This window comes from Anguilla anguilla, chromosome 4 (genome assembly GCF_013347855.1).
Source record: "Anguilla anguilla isolate fAngAng1 chromosome 4, fAngAng1.pri, whole genome shotgun sequence".
NCBI lineage: Eukaryota > Metazoa > Chordata > Actinopteri > Anguilliformes > Anguillidae > Anguilla > Anguilla anguilla.
Window position 1 is genome coordinate 11,902,372 of NC_049204.1, and position 20,974 is coordinate 11,923,345.

Sequence of the window (20,974 nt, forward strand, 5' to 3'; positions counted from 1 at the left end):
AACTAAAAGAGTGCACTCAGTAGAGTGCAGATCTTCGCCAGGCGAAGCAGTTATTGCTCACTTGCGGCCCCTACCGTCTGGTTAGAGATTAGCTTCGGACAGATATACAAACACATGCACATTCGTGACCAAAAGCATAATCCCATCCAGGCTCCCGCCTGGCGGAGGTAATAATGAATTCTCCTCTGTTATCTGTAAAAAAAAAATGTTATTTTGAGTGAAGAAAACTAGTTTTGGGTATGTTCAAAACATTATCCAAAATGTGCAATTTGGAGATGTTTTGGGACGTCTTGGTAAAACGCTTGAAAAATTTCACTGCTTTTAGTTATCTGGACTTTTTTTTTTTTTGCAGTGGTGAGAAGCAGGTTGGGGATGAACACATTTTTTGCCGCTAGCTGAATTTAGTGAAATAAACAGTGAACAGAGTTGCATTTGTAATTGTATTATTTGTATAACATTAATAATTCTTCTCATATTTCCTAAAGTTTGGTTCATAGTCTTGATGGTACACATGTGCCCTTCAAACAATGCCATAATCTCTCTCCCGTGTGTTGGCGCAAAGTTGTAAGGATTCATTTAAGAGTAGTGCGGTCCAGGTGGAAATTGCCATTTTGAATGCTTTGGGGTTAAGGGGTTAATGCAGATTCATATTTGCTGGATATTATTTAAAGTTTAATTACTAAGGGTGTGAATAAATATGGCATATAGTTTTGGAACAAATATGTATTACTCTGAGGCATTGCATTAGTGTAAAAACCCCATATTTTTGCTCATCTCTTTCAAGGATCTGATTAATTGTGATTATTAAAGTTTTCACAGTGGCTACACTAGAGTGGCCATGTCTCCAGCCTATAGTAGGCTATACTGTATAGGGAACCAGGCAATATACTTCTGTGCTAATTCAGTTATCTGTTCGATGGTCTGACGGCTCACCTTTATACAGCCATTTTTTAAAAGGAACATGTAATGGGGCATGTTTGTTCTGTAAACAGGTAGATTTGGCTGAAGTTTTAGTAGTGAGCGATATTACGGTATTTGGATTTCACAACTGGCTGCGGGTTACCGCTGAGCCGGGGTTGCAGTTAATGTGAAATCCATGTCGGTCTCGCCTTAACGGGGTGTTTCCTCCCGCTCCCGTCGGACAAAAGCCGCTCACATTGAAACAATGGAGCTCTTCGTGATAACAGAGTCCGCGCTGATTTCTCGCCCTGAAGCCTGCAAATAATACAATCCGCCTGCCGCTCGCTGAAAGCTGACTGGCCGACAGCGTACTCTAGCGCGTTTACCTACCTCACAAGGAACTGGTGGGTGGCAGGGAAGGGGGAGGGGAACGGAAGGAGGAGGGAAGCTAGTCTCGCGAGCAGGGCGTGGGCCACAAACTGGCCGGCAGCTAACTTTTTTTTTTTTTTGTCTTGTCGCTGCGCGCATGGACTTCAATCGGAGGCCTGTTCTCTCTCAGGCTCTCCCTCGCCAGCACACATTCTCTCCCCCTCTCTCTGTCTCTCTCTCCCTTGCGCTTTCTGTCTATATTTCTGAACCAGTTATTCATCCGCTCTGAGTGAGTCAGGGAGGGTGGGGACTCGGAGGGCAGCAGTACCAGTCACACTGTCAGTTTGACTCTCTCTCTCTCTCTCTCTCTCTCTCTCTCTCTCTCGCTCGCTCTCACTCCCTCTCTCCCCCCTCTCCCGGTCTTTCTCCTTCTCCGCCTTTTTTCCCTGGCCCGGCCCGGCCCTTCCCTCTTTCCCTGTTGGGCTCTTTTTCTCTCAGCAGTGAGCAGGAGGCTAGGCTCGTCCCGCTGGCATCCGGCGACCCGGCACTGAGGAGAAGGAGGAGAGAACGGCAGCAGGTGAGCGTGACTCTTAAACTTCTGCGGTACTTCTGCGGTAACGGGTGTCCGGCCAACTATCCCAGTGCGCTTTCGCTCGTGAAATATGAGCACTCTAGGCGTTTTTTTCCCTCCTCTGCTTAGTTATACTTGTTGAACCAGCGCAGCGCTGTGGGGCTTTTTTTTTTTTTCCCTACACGATGTGATCCTGTCGCTGTTAGCGTTCCCACAGTTTACATTCTTTGTGTGGGATCGTTTCTTTGCTGTGCCAGCAGCCTCAGTGAAGAGTTGGATTATTCCTGTTAGCCTGTAAGATTGCTTCCTGGTGCTCCTAGTAAACAGATGGCGTTATCTCTCTCTCTCTCTCTCTCTCTCTCTCTCTCTCTCTCTCTCTCTCTCTCTCCCTCTCTCTCTCTCTCTCTCACACTCCCTCTTTCCTTCTTTCTCCCGTGCTCTCTATTTACTTTAATGGGCTTCTGGCTCCTTGGCTGGTTTCTCAGTAGATTTTTTTTTTTTCCTTCAGTTCATCATTAACTCCTACCTCATGAGCCTTTTTTTCCACCCCAATGATTCATTGACAGGATACATGTGCTTGTTCACTCTGCTCTGCCCTCTGAAACCTCTCGTTTTTAGCCTAGCTTCATTTTCTTTTGTGTCGGAAACACGAGCACGTTGTAGCCATGGTTTCACCGGCGCTCTTTTTCCAGGCTTTTGAATTTCAATGTGTGGAGTGCCGTCATGACCGACTACTTCAGCGAGCCTTTTCCAGTTTGTAGAAGAGCATCCCGATCAGTCTGCCCAAACTGTCCCCCTAGTTGCGCCTGTGCGCTATCTGGGTCCATCCGTGCGCTGAGAAGGACAGCATATGCAGTAAAGAGCCTGCATACTTTGATGTGATGCTGGCTGTAAAATCAAGGCCTTGGCTAAGGACATTATGTAAAGCCTCCTTGCCTCTTTTGAATTAGGACCCAGGGGCTTCCTGGTTTGTTGCAGGGGTTGTTTTAAAAAGCTCCTCTGTAACCATGTAATTTAATGCATGGGATCTAAGAGCATAATAATTATATTCCTCAGAGGTCTTCAAAACAGATCAAAATCTTTGATGAGACAGGACTCGGTGTGACAGGTTTCCCTACCCCAGCAGTAATTGTTGTAAGCTGTGTGGCATGTAACATGAGGGCAGGACAAAATATTCAGGAGACAAAATTGTTGGAGAATAAATACCTGGTAATGACAGGGCCATATGAACAGAAATGTCTTATAGTGAGAAGTACTCTCATTAACCACATATAGGGGGAATTACCGAGGCATTTGGAGTACATAACTTTTTAACAAGCCTTTTTTCTATCTGTTGCTTTAGAAAAAACTACCACATCACAGGACGATTGATGAGTCTGAGAGAATGTTGATTTCTTGGGGGTTTTTCGTTCTGCCTAAGGTTATATTTGGCTGTTGCAGAATTCAGGTTACTTACTGGAAGGAACATTTCTGTGTGTGTGAAAAAAGCCCCTTTTAACCAGGCCATGGAACCATCACATGCATTTCGGGGGGCGCTCTACTGCGACCGTGATCGGTGATTAATGTGAAACTTGATCATCCTAAAGCATAGTTCTGAAGTGATTTACTGTCGGTCTGATGAGCATTCCTGGCCAGACGACTCCTCCTTCGAGTCAAACCGCTCGCTCCTGTCGGGCCGTCTGATTGTGCTGTCAGGTGAAGCTGCTCTGTTTTGCCATCACCTACGTGATGGCCAGTACAGTGAACTCTGGTTTGGTCAGATTTTCCGGCAGTGCTCCAAGATTGTACACGTGCACTATGGGTGACACTGTTATCTGCTGTTATCTTAGCGGTGGCATTTGTGTTTGCTGTAGCTGAACCTTGTTTAAAGGATGTGATTCCTTTATGTGGGTTATGCACACTTTATGGTTGTAAGTCCCCTCAGAGGAAGTGGGATGGGGATGGAGAAACAGCAGTATGGGTAGTTCAATGTGACCAGGGCTTGAGCCTCGTCAGACGACCAACAGCAGGAGCCTGAGCTTCCTCTGGCATTTAAACCTTATCTCCCTCAAGGCTGTTGTCACTGTATTGTGTTTCCCTTTCGTGCCTTGGTAATGAAAAGTTTTTATTGTCCCTTATTATGCGCAGCATGGTCACAAGACCAGCTTTTCATACACACCGTCCAAGCCTCCAGCACAGCAGGATCACAGTTCAAAGCCTCCACAATGTAGGCAGCAGTGTAGTATAATGGGTCTTGTAACCTAAAGGTCACAGGTTTGATTCCTGGGTGGAACACTGCCGTTGTACTTAACCTGCCTTGCTTCAGTATATATCCAGCTGTATAAGGGATACAAAAAGTTGTGTATGTTGCTATGGATAAGGGCGTCTGCTAAATCCTTAGCTACATGCAGATCAGCTACAGCCCCTGCATCTGTGTGAAGAAAGCATTTTTTTTAGCAAGGTGATGTTTGGGCAGGCCTACTGTAAATGAGGTTGTTTATTTCTGTTGCCTCAGGTCCTGGTAAGACGCCGTTCTCCTTACGCATATTTTACGAGATCCGCTCAGTCACTCTGGAAATCTGAGATGTCGGCAGCATTGGTTTCTCTGACGCTCTCGCACAGCCCTCGCGAGCACCCGCCATGAGTCCGGTGTCATGTGACAGGTCTGCTTCGGGCAGTGAGTTTAATGCACACAGCAGCAGCAGGGTCCAGCACGTGTTCCTCTGTCAGAGCGGGGAGCTGGTTTTCAGTGCGCTGTGCAGCAGGAGGAGTTCTCTGTGGCGGCTCTGACAGGGTACGGCTAGCTCTGTTATCTCTGGAATTAATGTAATGTCTTAGAGTTTCACTACCCTTTTCTCTGGAACTGATTCTGTCATAAAGTGAGACCTCCAGCCCAGCACATCTGAGTTAGATAATCAAAGCCATTCAGGGGCGTCTCCAACCCTTACCAGTTTATGTACTTTAATTCCTATACGCATTTTTTTTCAAATAAAGATTGTTGTGACTTGTTTTAGGATCCACTCACATCCATTGCATAACAGTGTGCATTACCTACAATGGAAACTGATGAAAGAAAATCAATGCAACATGAAATGAATGAGTGAATTTCTTCATCTTAATTTAAGATGTCAGTTCTCAGTTAGAAAAATTGCTTTTATAAGTTACTTTTACAGTGTGGCATTAAGCAGTCAGTGGTATAACCCTGGGCCCTGTTATGATTTCACGTTCACCCACTAGCTACCGGTGGTGCCCAAGTAAAGTACAGATCTATGGTGCAGCAAGAGGAAGAGCACCCTTTTACCTTCAGTCTGTCATCAGACCATACACTGCCGCCAGGTCACTGCACTCCGCGCCCACCTAACTGTCCTATCCCTAAAGGGCCCCGTCTCTCACTCACATCTCTTCTCTATCCTGGCCCCTCATTGGTGGAACAAGCTCCCTACTAAAATCACAACAGCACAGTTACTGCCCATCTTCTGCTGCAGACTGGAAGAGCACCCGCTTAAACTGCGCTTTGACTAACCTAATGCTGAACTCTGAACATCTGTCATAGGTTTACTAGCCGTATCTATGCCGCATCTAAAACTATATCCCCTAACTCACTAGCTTTCTAATAATACTACACTCTCTGTTTCTTTATTTTGCCGAAGGGGGCATCTAACTTTGTCGCAGGATTATTGTTTTTGTCTATTGCTATCACTGTTGTCTGTTGACTTAGCAGCCTATATGTATGCACTTACCTAACTCACTAAGAACATCTGAATACTTAAATGTAACATGTAATTGTAAATGGGAATGCTAAATGTCCTGTAGAAAATGTCTGCACTGACGCAATGTATTTATTTTATGACAGAATTTAATTCCACAACAGTACAGAAAAATAAATGTACACGCCTCAACCCTTGGACTTCTTCTTCAGTGTTTCTTCCTCCATGGTCAGAGTGATCCATATTTATGGGCAACCAGGGTCCTCAATGATGAATTATACAATTAGACAATAGCTGTGCTTAGTCTAATTGTAGAACAAACATAACAAAGAAATACTGTAGTCGTATCAACAAATATACAATCCTGTACATAAAAAAACAATGCATTTCAGTCCCATTTTATATAGGCACATTACCTACTAATATGCTAACTGGCCTCCCACATTAGTTCAGAATAATCATGTGATCGTTTATAGACAATGGCCTTGTTCGGTACCCAGCTGAAGTGTATTAGCCCACAAACAAAACGGAAACTTGTGTGACTTTTGCGCTACGTAGTAGTTAAAGTACACTTTTACACACTTCCTGTTCCTCTCACAGTACCACAGATGTGATTATGGTTGCAGTGAAACTGCCTGCATATCCGCTTTAACCAGGGAAGAGGGGATTTCTTTTCTAAGTGCGCAACATCAAACTTTCATCAGTTGAGATTCATTTTTATGCCATTTTGAAAGACATCCCGCATGACTGACTGTATTCCATAAACAATCACTCTGAAACAATATGCCCTGAAGAATTTCACTACAAACAGCCATTTGTTGTGTCCTGGTGAACTAGTCTTTCCACTGCTTGTCTTGATCACTGCAGGAGGCTACCTGACTGGCCTGTTGTCAAAACACATGAGTTCAAATGACATTGAATCCCTAAGCATTTGTCTTTTGAATTACACCGACAATGCTTCTTACTGTGCGGATGCTATTGTTGAGCGTTTCCATGTGAATAAAGTGTGGCCGACTGATCCATTTCCTCTAGCAGTGTCTGTGTGGTCAATTCACTACAAACACTAGGCTGTAATTTAAACATGGACATGCATGCTTCCTAAGTGCAGTTATTACTGTGTGAGAAAAGTTACGTTACAGTTCAAATCAAGGGCTTTGCGGTTGGTAAATAGGAAAATCGGCATTTTTATGAATTATCTGTCTGCGGTGTTTCAGTAAATTTATTTGGAGGGCTTCTGCAGCAAGTGACATCATGAAAAGAAAATGGTCTGGAAAATCTGTGGCTAAATATGGGCAGCCTGAAACAGGCACACACAGGACTTATGTTTACTATTTTTAACATTATCGCTACCATTTAGCAAGCACCCTTACCCATGCGGCTGTTGCAATGCAATAGCAAAGTATATACAAAAAGGTATAATGAAACTGCAAATAATAAGAATGGACTTTTAAAACAACTTTTTTATCACTTTTATTATTACACAAATGTCCATTAAAAATGGCAGGCCTGCCACAGCTATCATTGGTGGGATATTGTCCCTTATGTCAGGAGAGCATATACGAGCATGTGTGCCCTTCAGAATCCACCAGCTGAGCTAGTTAGTGCTCTGCAGCGAGGAGTAGAATACCTAGGAGTGCTGAAGAAAGAATATAAATGGAGTTTAGATTATTAACATGCATCTGTAAGGGAATCAAGTTTGGTATAATAAAAAATATATGCTCAGTTTATTGCCCTAATCTGACTGAGGTCAGTGACAAAAGCATGGGAAAATACAGAAACACTGTACAGTATGTGGTCAAACATCATGAGCAGGGTAGCTGTAACAAAAACACTGACAACAGACTGTTGGAACTGCCTTACTCCATTGTCCCCGCTTCTCATTGTTTGAATCACAATGTCCTTAATTTAAGGTGATGGTTAGAGTCTTGCTTGAGCGCTTTTGTTGTGACAACTGGGCTGCCTAGCAGTGCCCCACCAGCACAGATCCATCTGAGGTGCTTTTGGGAAATCAATCCCATAACATTTTAACATTTTCTAAGAGCTACTGATGGAGTGGTAAATTCTGGCACTAATCTAAAAGTGCTCAACCATTTTGCACATTAACCGGGTTGCATGAGCCCATACAGCATGCAGTAATGGCCAAAGTACTGAATGAGTTTCAGAGTTATTGCCAGTCCCTGTCAGTACAATGTCAGAACTGACACCAGGCTAAAATTGGTTGTTACTGACAAAAAGCTTGATACAATAATAAGTAAAAATGTGTTTTATGTAGAAGGATATGTGTACAGATCCGCTTTGAGTAAGGTTTACAAAGCCTCATCACTGTAGGAGTAACAGGGCAAACGTTCTCTGTAAAATGAAAGATGTTGTCAGTTAGTTGCAGCTCTGGTCTATACACAAAAGTAAATGCTAGTAATCACAATGAATGAGTTTCCTGAAAACAGCCATTTGTCGAATCACATTGGAGAAGTTACTGTTTCCCTGTGTACCTGTGTTTGTAAAGTCACCTGTACTGCTTGTTAGACTGAGCTGTCCACCTGCTCTTGGCTGGTGTGACGGTCCTCCTCTCTGACTCACTCTCACTCTCTCAGAAACTCCCTGGCTGAGACCTCTGACCTAATTCTAGACAACTTCGGGCTTTCCCCTGCGCAGCTGCAACTGCGTATAGCTGCGGCTGCGCAGGCCGCAGTCGTCCCCTTGCACGGGCATCGCTCCCCGCACGCGTTCCTTCCCAGTTGTCCTGTTTTATCTGGTTCTGCCCAACAATTGATTTTACTGCTGTTGGTACAGGGTGTTGTCTGTATTCTCAAAGGGCGAGCTGCGTGCTGATCGCAGCCCGGGCGCGTACAAAAGGTCCGCTCGCCTCATGCTGTGGGAAAACACGGCCGCAGTAGCGCCACACCTGTTCTCCCCCCAGCTGCTGGGTTCAGTTAGATTAGCGTGTGTCATCACACCTGGAGGCTTCCAGATTCAGCCCCCTCACCTGTATTGCGCCTGTTGCATCACATGGCGTGCTTCTCTTTATAGGTGATGTATCACAAGGAAGCAGTGGTCTTTTATCAATACCGGTGACTGTAATCATTAAGGATAAGGAAAATGCCCCAGATCTGGAATGCTTCTGAACGCAATGTACGTGGCTGTGCCTGTAGAGGACTGGTCTGTGGAGGTTACGAGGGAGGCGGAGCCAAACTCCCGGCCACCTACGCCGAGGCTCTTTACCGCCAAGTTCGCCCAACCAAACCGTGTAGCCTATATGAAAGTTATGAGTAAATGTGCTGTGAAAAGGCCGTCACACGCTCATTTTCTGCAGTGGCTAGCCACATGCTTCCTGTAATGGCTTTTGTTCTGCTCTCACGACAACAGCGGGGAATTGCTGTGACTTTGTGGCTTTTTTTCTGTCAAAGATGCTGCTGTCGAGTTATCTGTTTGCCGTTAAGTCTTATCCGGTCTGTTAATTTCCCAATTTTTCTCCTCAGTTCCACTCGAAACCTGTGCTTTAACCCCTCAGCAGGGGCATCTATAACCTAGTTATTCTGAGTTCAGAAGGTTGTGAGATCGCATGTGTTTGCTGTCATAAATGGAGGTACGGCATCAAGGTCACAGCCGCAACCTTTGGACCTGACCAAAAGTTGGAGTCCCTCCCCTTCAGCATCAGACCATGAATCTTCCCTGTGATGGGGTCCATGGTTTCACAACAACCCTTGGTCGTGCGTGATACAGACACCTCCTCTTGTCTCACATTCAACCTAAAACTCTGACTATAGTTCACTCTGAATCACTGATAACGCTGAGTTGGGTCCGTTAAGTGCATTACAGCTGCCTAGTCATACCGCCTGTGTGCTACGTGTTGCTTTCTGCTTTTCTTTTGACTGTGCATAAAAGCACACTTCACAGACAAATGTTGCCTCAGTGATTTAAAAAAAAAAAACGTTTTCCCCCAAATGCAAAAATCCAGACTGGCTGATTATAGACTAGCTGTGAACCTGTCTGTGGTTCATTTGTTCTGAGGATGCCCTGGTGCCTCTCCAGATAACATGACTCTGTGGGTGTGGATGAGGTGAACGTATACAAGCTGCTTGTTTGCCTGCACATGAGCAGGCACGTGTTTTCTGTGTCAGCGTGGGTATGGCAAGGTCAGGGCTTAGTACAAACTTCAGCATGCACTCCCTCTCAACGAACAGGATCTGCGCATCGTGTTTGAGTTCCTGGATTCTCTCTTCTTCCTGTTTCAGAGATTTGGGTAGGTTTCCGAAAGGCAGGAAATACCAGACAACATGATGCGCGAAGTGGGAACCAAAGCCATGGAATTCTACGAGTACCTCCTGAACGGAAGGGGTGAGTGCTTCTTTCCCCATGCTGGGAAACGGAACATAACGACTGAGGCCGAGTCTAAGTGCTTCAGCCGAATGCCACTAAGTGCTTTATCCGAGTGCTACGTCAGATGAAGTGAAGACGATGGCTAAAATCGCCATTTTGATTGCTCGCGGTCATTAACCCCCAGTTAGCCCTCTTCGTAATTAGTCAATGTGGCATTTTCTGATAGATGCTTAATGTATGAGCGATTCTGCGGTGACCGTTACTTCACCTTGCTCTTGTGCCTACAGATGTCCGGATAAAGGATTACCCTTTGATGCATGGTCCCGGTACAATGTCGGCCATCTTGTTGACCTACATAATTTTTGTTCTGTACGCGGGACCCCGACTCATGGCCAGTCGTAAACCCTTCCAGCTGAAGGGCCCAATGATCTTTTACAACTTCGCCATGGTGGCCTTGTCCATTTTCATTGTTTATGAGGTGAGAACTCCTCTTCCAGCTACTGCTCAATCCAATCTGTTTATTTATAGTTTACATAAAGGTGCACAAGTGTTTTCATAGTTTTTTCAAAGCCACATTTTAAGCTGATTTAAAACTTACCAAAATGTATCAGCCTAATTTTTAACTTTATGTAAGAGTTCATTTTATTTACAAAATGCTTGGATAAAGACCTGTTTTGGTTGTCCTGTTTCAAAGAAAGTTGTTTTTGTCAATCTGTCAGAATGTGAACACAGAAGTGTACTCTTATTTGTTGATGCTTTGGAGTTTTTGAGCCAGTTTTTTAACAATTATTTTAAAGGAGTAGCTTACGTATATTCCAGTGTCCATATTGTGCATGTGGCAGTTGGAGCTACCTTGGATTGTTTTTTTTACCTTTTGAATGAGTGCACCAGTTATAGTCTTTAGATTTGCATGTATGTAAATGTACACGTATCAGCTTAACAAGAAGAACAGGCCTTTCAGTCTAGCGTGGCTCCTTGTTTTGCCTAAAGTCTAGAGTGAATCCAACCCTGGGCCCAGTTGGGTCTCCAGAGGTCACATTTTGTCTGGCTCAGTTATTGACTTCTGTCCTTCTACTCTACCTATCTTTTCCCCAGTTCCTGATGTCCGGGTGGCTCACCAGCTACAACTGGCGATGTGATCCTGTTGACGAATCAGACAGCCCAGAGGCGCTCAGAGTAAGTGGACACTGCCTACACGCAGTACAGAGGCAACGTCAGCTCAGAAGTTTGAGCGGTTGTTTGGCAATCAGTGTCCTTGAGTAAGAGACCTAATTGTGAAGCACTTTGTGTAGCCGTAGTTGCTGGAATGCATGAATTTAAATGTCTGATTTGGTCCTAAAAGAAGCCTTCCACATCGGCTACTCTTTGTGTGTTCCAGGCTGTTTTAAACAAATATACATAGTAATTTCTAAACTTGTTTAAAGATATGTAAATGCTTCGACTTATATTCATAATGTAACCCTGACAACAGCCCCTGGAAGCATGGGTGGAAACTAAGCAGTCCTGAAATATGGCACTCCCTTTCAGGGGTGAATTCAATGTTCATATCAGAGATGTAAATTTAGTCAAAGACAGGGAGATGCTTCTACATTGGACTGATTATGTTTTTAGTTGAGTTTAGTCCATATTCTTATTATGGAGTTTCTGTTCTTTGTTCCAACCAGATGGTTCGAGTAGCCTGGTTGTTCCTCTTTTCAAAATACATTGAACTCATGGACACGGTAAGAACAAACATACAGAATTTTCCTCACTTTGGGCTAAAACTTTGCATGGCTCAATGTTATAAAGTCAGTCACTGCTGATGGCAGGTATCCCTGAAAGGTTTTTCCTGTTTTCCGATGCCTCCTGGTGTTGATAGCGAGCCCCTGTTTCCCCCAGGTTTTCTTTGTCCTGCGTAAAAAGCACAGCCAAGTCACATTCCTGCACATCTTCCACCATTCCTTCATGCCCTGGACCTGGTGGTGGGGAGTCTCCTACACACCCGGTAAGCCTCGGTCTGCCCCCCCCCCCCGTGAGCTCTTTCTGTCACTCAGGAAACATTTGGATCTTGTTTGCTGAAATGAACACACGCCATTCTGTAATCATGATGAGGACCTGTTGCTATTCTAATGTTCTACATTTCATTACATGAGCCTGTATTGCTAGTTTTTACACGAAGAGCCATGTGTCTTTTTATCCCTCTTGCTAAATGTACAGTAAGTAACGCATTATTGGTCTGTTTATATGTATTCCTTCACAAGCTATTAGACTATTTTCACAATGAGAGTTGATATGAAGTGGCTGTTGACAGTCCCTTCACTTTGGTAAGTAGACACACTGTGCCCAACAGGTGGATGCTTTTGGCCCTTCTTTCTGAGTCTACATTTCCTTCTTTATCTTTGCCTAAATTAACCGCACCGCTAAGTATATGCTGAAGAGGATAACAGGGATCCACCCCTTTTTTTAAAGTAGCTATATATAACTGTAACGTAGACAAATAATAAACAAAGACATCCACAGAGCTTGTAGAAAGATGCAGAGTAAAAGTATTGCTTTTCCTCAACATTATATTGACTATGAATGTGTAATTTCAAATATTTTACGATCCGTAAACCGTGCTGTGTTTATGTCTGTCTGAGACATCAGTTACTTGGGTTACCACCTCCAACAGCACTCCTCCTGAGCCTGTAGCATGCCCATCTTTTTTCATGAATAAAATGCATAGCCAGTTGCCAGAGTTACAGTGAAGAAATGGCTGACTTTGTTGGTAAGCGTTATCTATGATCTCGTTAGTCAGATAGAATTGTATTCTGCTAAATTATGACTTTAGCGCTTCATAGTATCTGTGTGTAGAGACAGCCATTTGCTGATGTTACCTCGTTCTTGTGGTGTAGCTTAACTTAGAGCTCTTGAAATAGCAGTTGTGCAGAATGCAGATAATAAGTTAGCTAGCCTAGCTAGCTAGCATAGTAGTGGATGTTGAATTTTCCAACCCATTTCATAATGTTAGCCTAGTTGTTGTGTTGTGCAGTTGTTGAAACGAAGGTGCTTGTGGATGTTGAAGTTTCCAACCCTTTCCCATAATGCTGTTGTTGTGCTGTGTAGTGTTGTGAGAAGGTCTGTTGTGACTCATGTTTTGCTAAATTGTGACTTTAGTGCTGCATAGTATTTGAACTACAAGAAGTTTCCATCGGGATCTACTTGCGAGGCAGTGTCATGCTTTGGGTCGGGATTGCAGTTCTTCCTTGTGGACACTAGATGGGGTTTCAAATTACCTGTTGCTCCTGTAAATAACAGTAAACCTTTCACCTGGATTCCGGGTACTTTTGGTGTTCGCTCCTTTGTTTTAATGTTGATAACCTTGTCAGAACTGTACCGGTAAAGCAGCCTGTTAAAGCAGTGCTGTTAAGGCTACATCATTGCTACCTGTTTGGTGTTCTAATTTGGTGACTATGCCCAGGGTCAACAGGTAGAGAAGGTGATCACATTTACTTAGTTTGAGGCCTGCTTTATAATCACTATTTTTGTTCATTGTGGGGCTAAATTTCGCAAATTGATACAAAAAATGCCAGTCAAGTTCAGAAGTCAGAATTTTTAACTTTGTTTACAATGTTTTACACTGACAATCATTCTCATAGGTGGCTAACATAAATCCTCCTTGTAGTTGGGTGTCAGTGTCAGTTTCAGAATAGATTTTTGGCAGAGTAATATTTTTTCACAACATTCACTACTCATTCCTGAAGATCAACACTCCAATACCACCGGTGCAGCAGTGCGTAAAAGCTGTTCCTTTGCTAGCCGTGTAGGACACGTCCTGGGATACTTTGAGGTTTTCCTTGGGTTCGGTAAGAGGGTTTGACAGCGTAAATTGATAATTGGGAGCATTATTCTCTGATCATGACTTGCACCAATGACTTAATATCCACCCACCCCGATTTTGGAGATCCTTTTATTCATGTAGAACCAAAAGCCATTATTGTGTCACCAGATTTTGAGAAGTACCGTTTGCATATTTTTAATGCTTAATAAAGTCTCGCAAGGTTGCCACACTCACTGGGGTTTCAAGTATCAAATCTTCATCCTGTGTGAAAACGCATCACTGCAATCAAGAACACATTGTTGCCTGGACTTTTTCATGTGTGCGGTTCTTTCTCTCTCTTTTTTTTTGCGGTTTAAATGCTCGCCGCTGCAGGTGGAATGGGGTCCTTCCACGCCATGGTCAACTCCGTGGTCCACATCATCATGTACTTCTACTACGGGCTCTCTGCCGCTGGCCCCCGCTTCCAGAAGTACCTCTGGTGGAAGAAATACATGACGGCCATTCAGCTGGTACGCCGCTTCCTTTAAACACATGCAGTCACTGGAGGGCTCTCGCTTTCACTCGGCTCATACCAAAGGCTCATTCCAAAAATAGCACCCGTTGCCTCTGGGCGACATGAAGATTTACTGAGGCTAATACTGTAGGTGCAGTGGTCTCCCAGGAGGCTCTCCTGAGCACATACCGCTACAGTGTGTCTGTGGCGTGTTACACAAGTAAAGCCAAATGTGCGCATTTAAGGGGGTTCGTGATATTGACTTAAAACGTTTCATGCTGATAATGATCTATGTCACAAGTTTGTGTGTAATTCTTTTAAATTGTGTTTGTGAACACAACTTGTGTAAAACTTATTTCTGATCAAGATCACATCTTTAATGGGACACTCCCACTGGAAAAAAAAACAATAAATGCAGAGAATGGAGAAATAAGAATATCATCTCATATGGTTCCCGGTACAAAAGAAAATAAAAATGAATTAATTAACTTCTTGTTAACAAAGGCTGTGTACATTGTTTAGTAATACAACTGTGATTCCCTTTTGGAAAGGACGGTGACTGTTCTTGGATTCCGGGGGATGGTTTTAATGGCCATTTATTTTCATTGATGCACTTGGATTTGACAGATCAGAAGGCCTTGGTTTCAAATCCAAGACAGCAACTGTTAAAGACACACCCCTGGCTGTTAAGAACAGTTATCTGCCCTCTTGAACCGCAGAGATTTGAGGATTGATGTGCTAACCAGGAGCCCTTATTTGGTTTTACGATCAAATATTTTGTATCTGTTAGGCCTTTCTGTGTTTTCTGCCCTCCTCAACTGTTAACTATTGCTACTTTTACTCTTCCCCCACAACACCCTCTCCCCCAAGGTCCAGTTTGTGCTGGTGTCCCTCCACGCCACCCAGTACTACTTCATGGAGTCGTGCAGCTTCCAGGTCCCCCTGTTCCTCCACCTCATCTGGATCTACGGTACCTTCTTCTTCATACTCTTCTCCAACTTCTGGTACCAGGCCTACACGAAGGGCAAGCGGCTACCCAAGGCGGTGGAGAAGGGGAGGCAGAACGGCACGGCCAGCGGCTCCACCCCGGTGGCCAACGGCAAGCACCAGGAGAACGGGTCTGCCCACCACGAGAACGGCAGCGCCCACAACGGGAAAGTGAAGAAAGCCTAATTCCACAGGAAACGAACACACAAAACGTATCAAAGAGAACCTCCACAAAACACCATGGAATCCAAAGTATGTTTTGTTTTTTTTGTTTCTTTTTTTCCGGTTGAAAAAATGTTCGTATGCACAAAACATGGGGAGATGAAATTGTCATTGGTTTCAGCAGTTGGTTTCCCCCTCTGCTTTCGTAATGGGGAATTTGAACTGTGGAGCACAATGTATGAAGAGAAGACATCAACTGAAGTAATCTTCACTGATGGTGCCCTTGAACCCAGGGTCAAAACTGCCTGTGTTAGCTCCCCTTCGTCCCTTACCCCTTCGCCCTCCCTCCCCAGAGCCCCACATAACCTCTTAGGCAGGCATGACTCCCCCCCTGTGGACAGAGATAAGCTTGACGAACTTGAACACATTTGTAAATAAGGTTTTCACTTGTCAGAACCGTTGGGACGGGTATGGTTGAGACGGCCTAGATTTTCCTACTGTATGTAAGTTAATTAAATTAAATGCAACTACATTGAAATAAAAAAAACATTTTAAAATAAGTGACTGGGTCTTGCACATTTTTTAAAGCATCAATGTTCTGCCATTTTGGATAGAGCTTTGGTCAAAGTTATGTGTAACAACCACCCAAGTTGCTTTTTGATATTTCACCAAATTGTGTTATTTCCGAAAATATGTTGAATATATTTAATTTTTCTTATATATACACATTTTCTTCCCAATACTTGGTTTTTCAATATAAAACAGTATATGTGCCCAAAAAGATCTATCACAGGCAGTTTTGATCCCCATCTGGATACACTGTAGGGTCCAATATATCAATATAAAAGTAATTTTTCTGCTAACATCTTTTAATAAAAATGGTATGTCCTGAAAAATGACATAGGCAAATGTTGGAAAAATAATTGCACTTCGCATGTTGGTCCATCACCTTTCAATAGTACCATATATAAGGTTATTTGATAGAAATTTGATTATTTGATAGAAATAAGATGTCATTTCAAGTCCAGAAAATGCAAATGCCTACTTACTTATTCACTGAAACTGAAATCAATACTTGTGTGTTTTTACTTTTCATAATTTGTTTAGATCAAGGGTTAGAATTCCAGTCAGTGAAAGTGTTCATTTTGATTTTATCCACTATTAAAAATTTTGTGGTCTCTCATTTCATTCTCTTACTGTTCCTATAACATATGCAAATGATTAAGAATTCAGACACTAAGCACAATTAATCACTTCCCCCTTAAGTATATATCTTGAGGTTTTAAAGGAATAGTTCCTGTTCTGGACTTCTTTTAAATTATTATTTTAGTGTATGTTTTAAGTTGGCCCGAACAGTTTTCATGTGTGATGAAGAAAATGCTGTTCAGGTAACTCCAAAGCAGCTTCTGCAGCAAGTACAGCCCAGAGGTTGTACATGTGTAATGACCTTTCAGAAATTACATGTAACCTGTTGGAACTATTTCCTAAGATGCATGCACCCTTAGACGACTGAGAGGAAAGGAGTAGCACGGTTTCCTGTGTCAACAGCACTGCAAGCAGCAACAGATCAACGGGGCTGGTCCGTGCTTGTGCAACTCCAACACATGAGGGAAAATGACAAAACGTTGTCACTTTCGGCAACCGCCTTTTAACAGAGCAGATCTACTGAAGACATGGGTAGTCGTCTTCGTACAGGGCAACAGCAGGCCGTCAGCTTCCCCATTCGACCTCTCAGACTCTGTTGCAACTCCTCTTCTATAAATTCAGGCATGAATAAGTACTGTTAGGCAACGTAGCCTTCGTAGCCAGACATGACCGTAGCTTCAATTCCGGTTTGTAAGTTTGCCTAAAATTAGGTATGCACAGGCAGTATGGAGGCTACCGTTTAGCCAGGCCGGCTGCACCGAAACAACACTTTTGTGGTCCTAAAACTTTGGGATGAAGAGCTTGCAGCACTTCAGCCATATATCAATACCTTCATGAAATGAAGATATATTTATGTTTGTAGTTGTGAATAAACTGTTGACTCAGGAAACAGAATGTCACTGTACCGCCTGTATTGGAGATGGTTGAAATGTATTCCCCTTCGAAGAATTATTACATAAGTTTACTTTTTAAATATGCTTTTAAGTATATTTAAGTACATAACGTTTATTTTAAAAGTGTATTTGAAGTACTTTATAATAAGTCTCATAAGTATCATATTTATGAACTACTTCTGAACTTTGTGTCCTACATTGGTAGAGTATTTGGGGATTTATTTCAGAGAAAGCGTACTTAAGGCATACTTTTATAAACCTAATATTTTGTAAGGGTTTTCGTGCTTTAATCCACAAATCCATCAATGCAGGTCAACAGAAACTGTACGTATCTAAAATATCCTTCTTTGCACAGAAAAACTTGGGCCAATTGAAAACACACTAAAAATAGAATGATATCACAAAACTCCAGAAAGCGAACGGTCGGTATAAAATTTAGTACTCATATTTTCTTGTTGTCTTCTGGACCAGCCACCTTGGTAGGTATTTTATAAATTGTTGGGCTTCCTGTGTCTCCAAGGTCTGACAGTAAATTGTTTCAATAAACGTTGGGACAAATTGCCCCCAATTTTCTACACTTCTACACTTGAAGATTGACATATGGGAGGGGATTTTTGTACAACAAAACCACAGGCTTTTTTAACCACACCTCTAAAATGCCATAAGCAATGAAACACAGTAAAACACTGCCCTCTGCTGCTAGTCTGTCTTAGTCAGAGAGAACATCCATAGGAAGGTGAACTCAGGATTTAACAACTGATCACATTTATGTGTGTCACAGCCTGAGAGTATCAAGGTGCAAAGTCGTTGAATTCTAACCAGCAGATAAGGAAATTATATAACATACATACATTTTGATGGGATGCTAAGAAAACAATAAAGAATTTGTTACCATCAAACTAAGGCACAAACTACTCATTGCGTTATATTAATTTAGGGGACATGTTTTTCCAGAATGACTTTTGAAACTAAAAATACAGTTTATTTTATATTCAATATATAATATTTGATATGAATGTAAGTTGTTTCCCTTTTCAGTATAAAGCAAATCCCTTGCTATGAAACCAGTGATTTAGTGCAGCTATAGTTTCCAAATGAGAAATGGTCTTTGTATAAACATATATTATGGTAGTTTCGCAGAAATAAAAGACTACTGCCACACTGGCCTGGATTCAATTAATATTCCTCCTTAACTTTTGTCTAAATGCGAGTGTTTATTTTTCTTCATTGGTGAGTTCATTCCAGTGAGCCTGACACTAGCCCTCTAGCCCTAGAATACTATACAATTTGTCACGGAAACTCAACTGCGAATGACAGAACAGGTAGGAACTGAAGGAATAGTATGTTAGATATGTGTGCTTTTTAAAAAGATGTACACAGCAAGGTCAACAACCACAGCTGACTGATAAGTTGTTATAATGCTGAAATAATTTAGAATTGTAAAACAAACAGAAGGTGAAATGTGCATTTTTATATAGAAAGTATTTATTGGGTGCTTCTTTCAATGTTGTTAATGGATTTTATTTTGGTTATGTTGTGAGCTGTTAAGACCCTGATGTTTTACAATAGTTTGCTATGTGGCTCAAGAATTTTAAAATGATTTTAAGCCTAAATGGGAGGAAACAAAAGTCAGGTATCAAAGATTAGATTCAATGCATATTTAAATAAAAACAGTTTATTTTAAAAAATATTTTACGTAAAAATAGTTAGCCATATTTCACATATCAGGTTTAAAACTTGAAGGTTTTATATGCCATTTTGTCAAAATTGGTCATTATTATGGAACTATTTTTCCCAGTAAATTGCATAGCTTTTTACGTCATTCTAATTCTAAGCCTTCAATTATCCATCCCAAGACAGATTATCTGACTCTTTGTTTGACCATGCTTCCATTGCATTAAGCCGTTATTTCCTTGGTCAAAATGATTTGAAAGGGTTTGCTTCATCTTTTCCTATAGCCGCTGTGATACAGCCATCAGGTAAACTTTAGAAGGAAATGATTCAATATTACTCATCTACTATAAAGAACCAATTTTGTGTTACCTCCTACAATGGATTCAGGCCACTTCATTAGATCATTTGAAATGCCTTATGAATGGTTCTAAAAGTAAAATTAAAGCCGGTTGAATGGTGCAATACACCAGGTACTGTGACTATCGCCATAACTCATCTCTGGATTGGAAACTCATTCTAATGTTCATTCCAACATACGTCACAGATGATTTGAAAATGAATCTGTTGGGCGACTGAAAGGCATTGCTAAAGATGATAGAAGAGGATCTGTCATGTTTTAAGATACAACAAGTGTTATATTGTTGTATTTTTTTCACCCAGGAGTAAAACCATACTGTGTGTATTTTTCACTCTTTTTACCTCAAGTTTTCCCATTAAGTTTGAGATTAAAGAACTAAGTTAAATGTAACTCAAGAGCAATTGTGTATGAATTTACAGTTCCGACTTCTGAACAGTTCTGGCCCATTAGATTAAAGTCGACACTTCATTCATTGAAATGCAAATTTAATGAGATGCATTAGGGACTTTTAAGGTGAACTACATTTATATGTCTGAACATAGCTATGATTGGCTCCAGTTTGTTTCCTCTTTTCTCCAGAGGAAGGAAACTACTCTTCTAACCCCGAGTAGTCGACAGCACATTTTGAGGAGACAATAAGCTTGTGTGTATCTGTAGTAGTTAATGATACAGAATCAGGGGAAAGGCCTCTGGCTCTGATAAGTTACCAAGGCCTCAATGTAGGTGGGGCCTCGGGTGGGTGGTAACCGCTAATGGAAAACTCAGAGAAGGGTATCAGTCACACCATTCAGATGTCACTATTTTCTCAGCATGGACACTTGAGACCGTTAACACATCTGTAGAGAAGTTTAGAGGAGCTGACATTCCTAAACATGTAACCTCCATTCAATGCCCCTCCAGCCTCTGCAGTGCGTGCCTTCTCACTAGCCAGACAAGGCAGCTGAAGTTGCATATATTAGGCCCATTTCTCTGGGAGGCCAGGCTCGGCAGCAGGAGACGGTCATGCACGAGGGGGACACCTGCACTCAGAAGCCTATTCACTCCACAGGGGGCAGTTCTTCAACATCTCACACAGGTAGGCAAAGGTCTGCACAGGACTATTTTAGTCAAGTAGCAGGGCTCCAGTCTGAATATAAAACCATGATCTTTGGGTGGTATAATATCACAAATGACCTGCGCATGTAAATCTTGTTGCTCCAATATCAATATAGCAACACCCACACAATCACCTGATGTGAAGTTATTTGGATAAGGTTAAAATTTGAAGGGGGGGGGATCTTCATTATTCTGGGGTGTGGGACTGTGTTTTGTTTCCCTAAAATTGACAGTCTGGTCCATGTTTTGCGGGGGGTGGCAGAGAGGTTGTGAGTTAGCTACTGCAAAAGCAAAGCAAGAAGGAAGTCTAGAGCCCATGTCATCCTCATGAAGACCTGTAAAGTAAGGAGACCCAAAACATTCAGATTCGTCATAGTTACTTTATTTTTGCGTTAATTTGTAAGTATTATGTTTATATGTCCTCCAAAGACCCAGCAATTAATTTTTGTCCCCTGTAGGGGACATGCGGCTCTGGTGTTAATCTCAAGAACCATATGCTACTATTCGGAAATTCACACTACAAG

General features: G+C 42.3%; 1 protein-coding gene across 4 annotated transcripts in view; it reads left to right on the forward strand.

Moving 5' to 3' along the window:
* The window catches only part of elovl1b (ELOVL fatty acid elongase 1b), a 32,613-nt gene extending 16,146 nt beyond the window's left edge, over positions 1-16,467 (forward strand). The window contains exons 3-10 of one of the 4 annotated variants that reach the window (XM_035412089.1): positions 1,768-1,846; positions 9,759-9,861; positions 10,131-10,321; positions 10,939-11,019; positions 11,508-11,564; positions 11,722-11,827; positions 14,015-14,151; positions 15,006-16,467. In XM_035412089.1, coding sequence (XP_035267980.1) covers positions 9,801-9,861; positions 10,131-10,321; positions 10,939-11,019; positions 11,508-11,564; positions 11,722-11,827; positions 14,015-14,151; positions 15,006-15,308 — 936 coding nt within the window. In that variant the 5' untranslated portion in view covers positions 1,768-1,846; positions 9,759-9,800 and the 3' untranslated portion in view covers positions 15,309-16,467. Of the gene's footprint in view, positions 1-1,404; positions 1,847-9,758; positions 9,862-10,130; positions 10,322-10,938; positions 11,020-11,507; positions 11,565-11,721; positions 11,828-14,014; positions 14,152-15,005 lie in introns of those variants that run through there. The other 3 variants (XM_035412088.1, XM_035412087.1, XM_035412090.1) reach the window with 3 other exon arrangements.
* Positions 16,468-20,974: the final 4,507 nt, after the last annotated feature.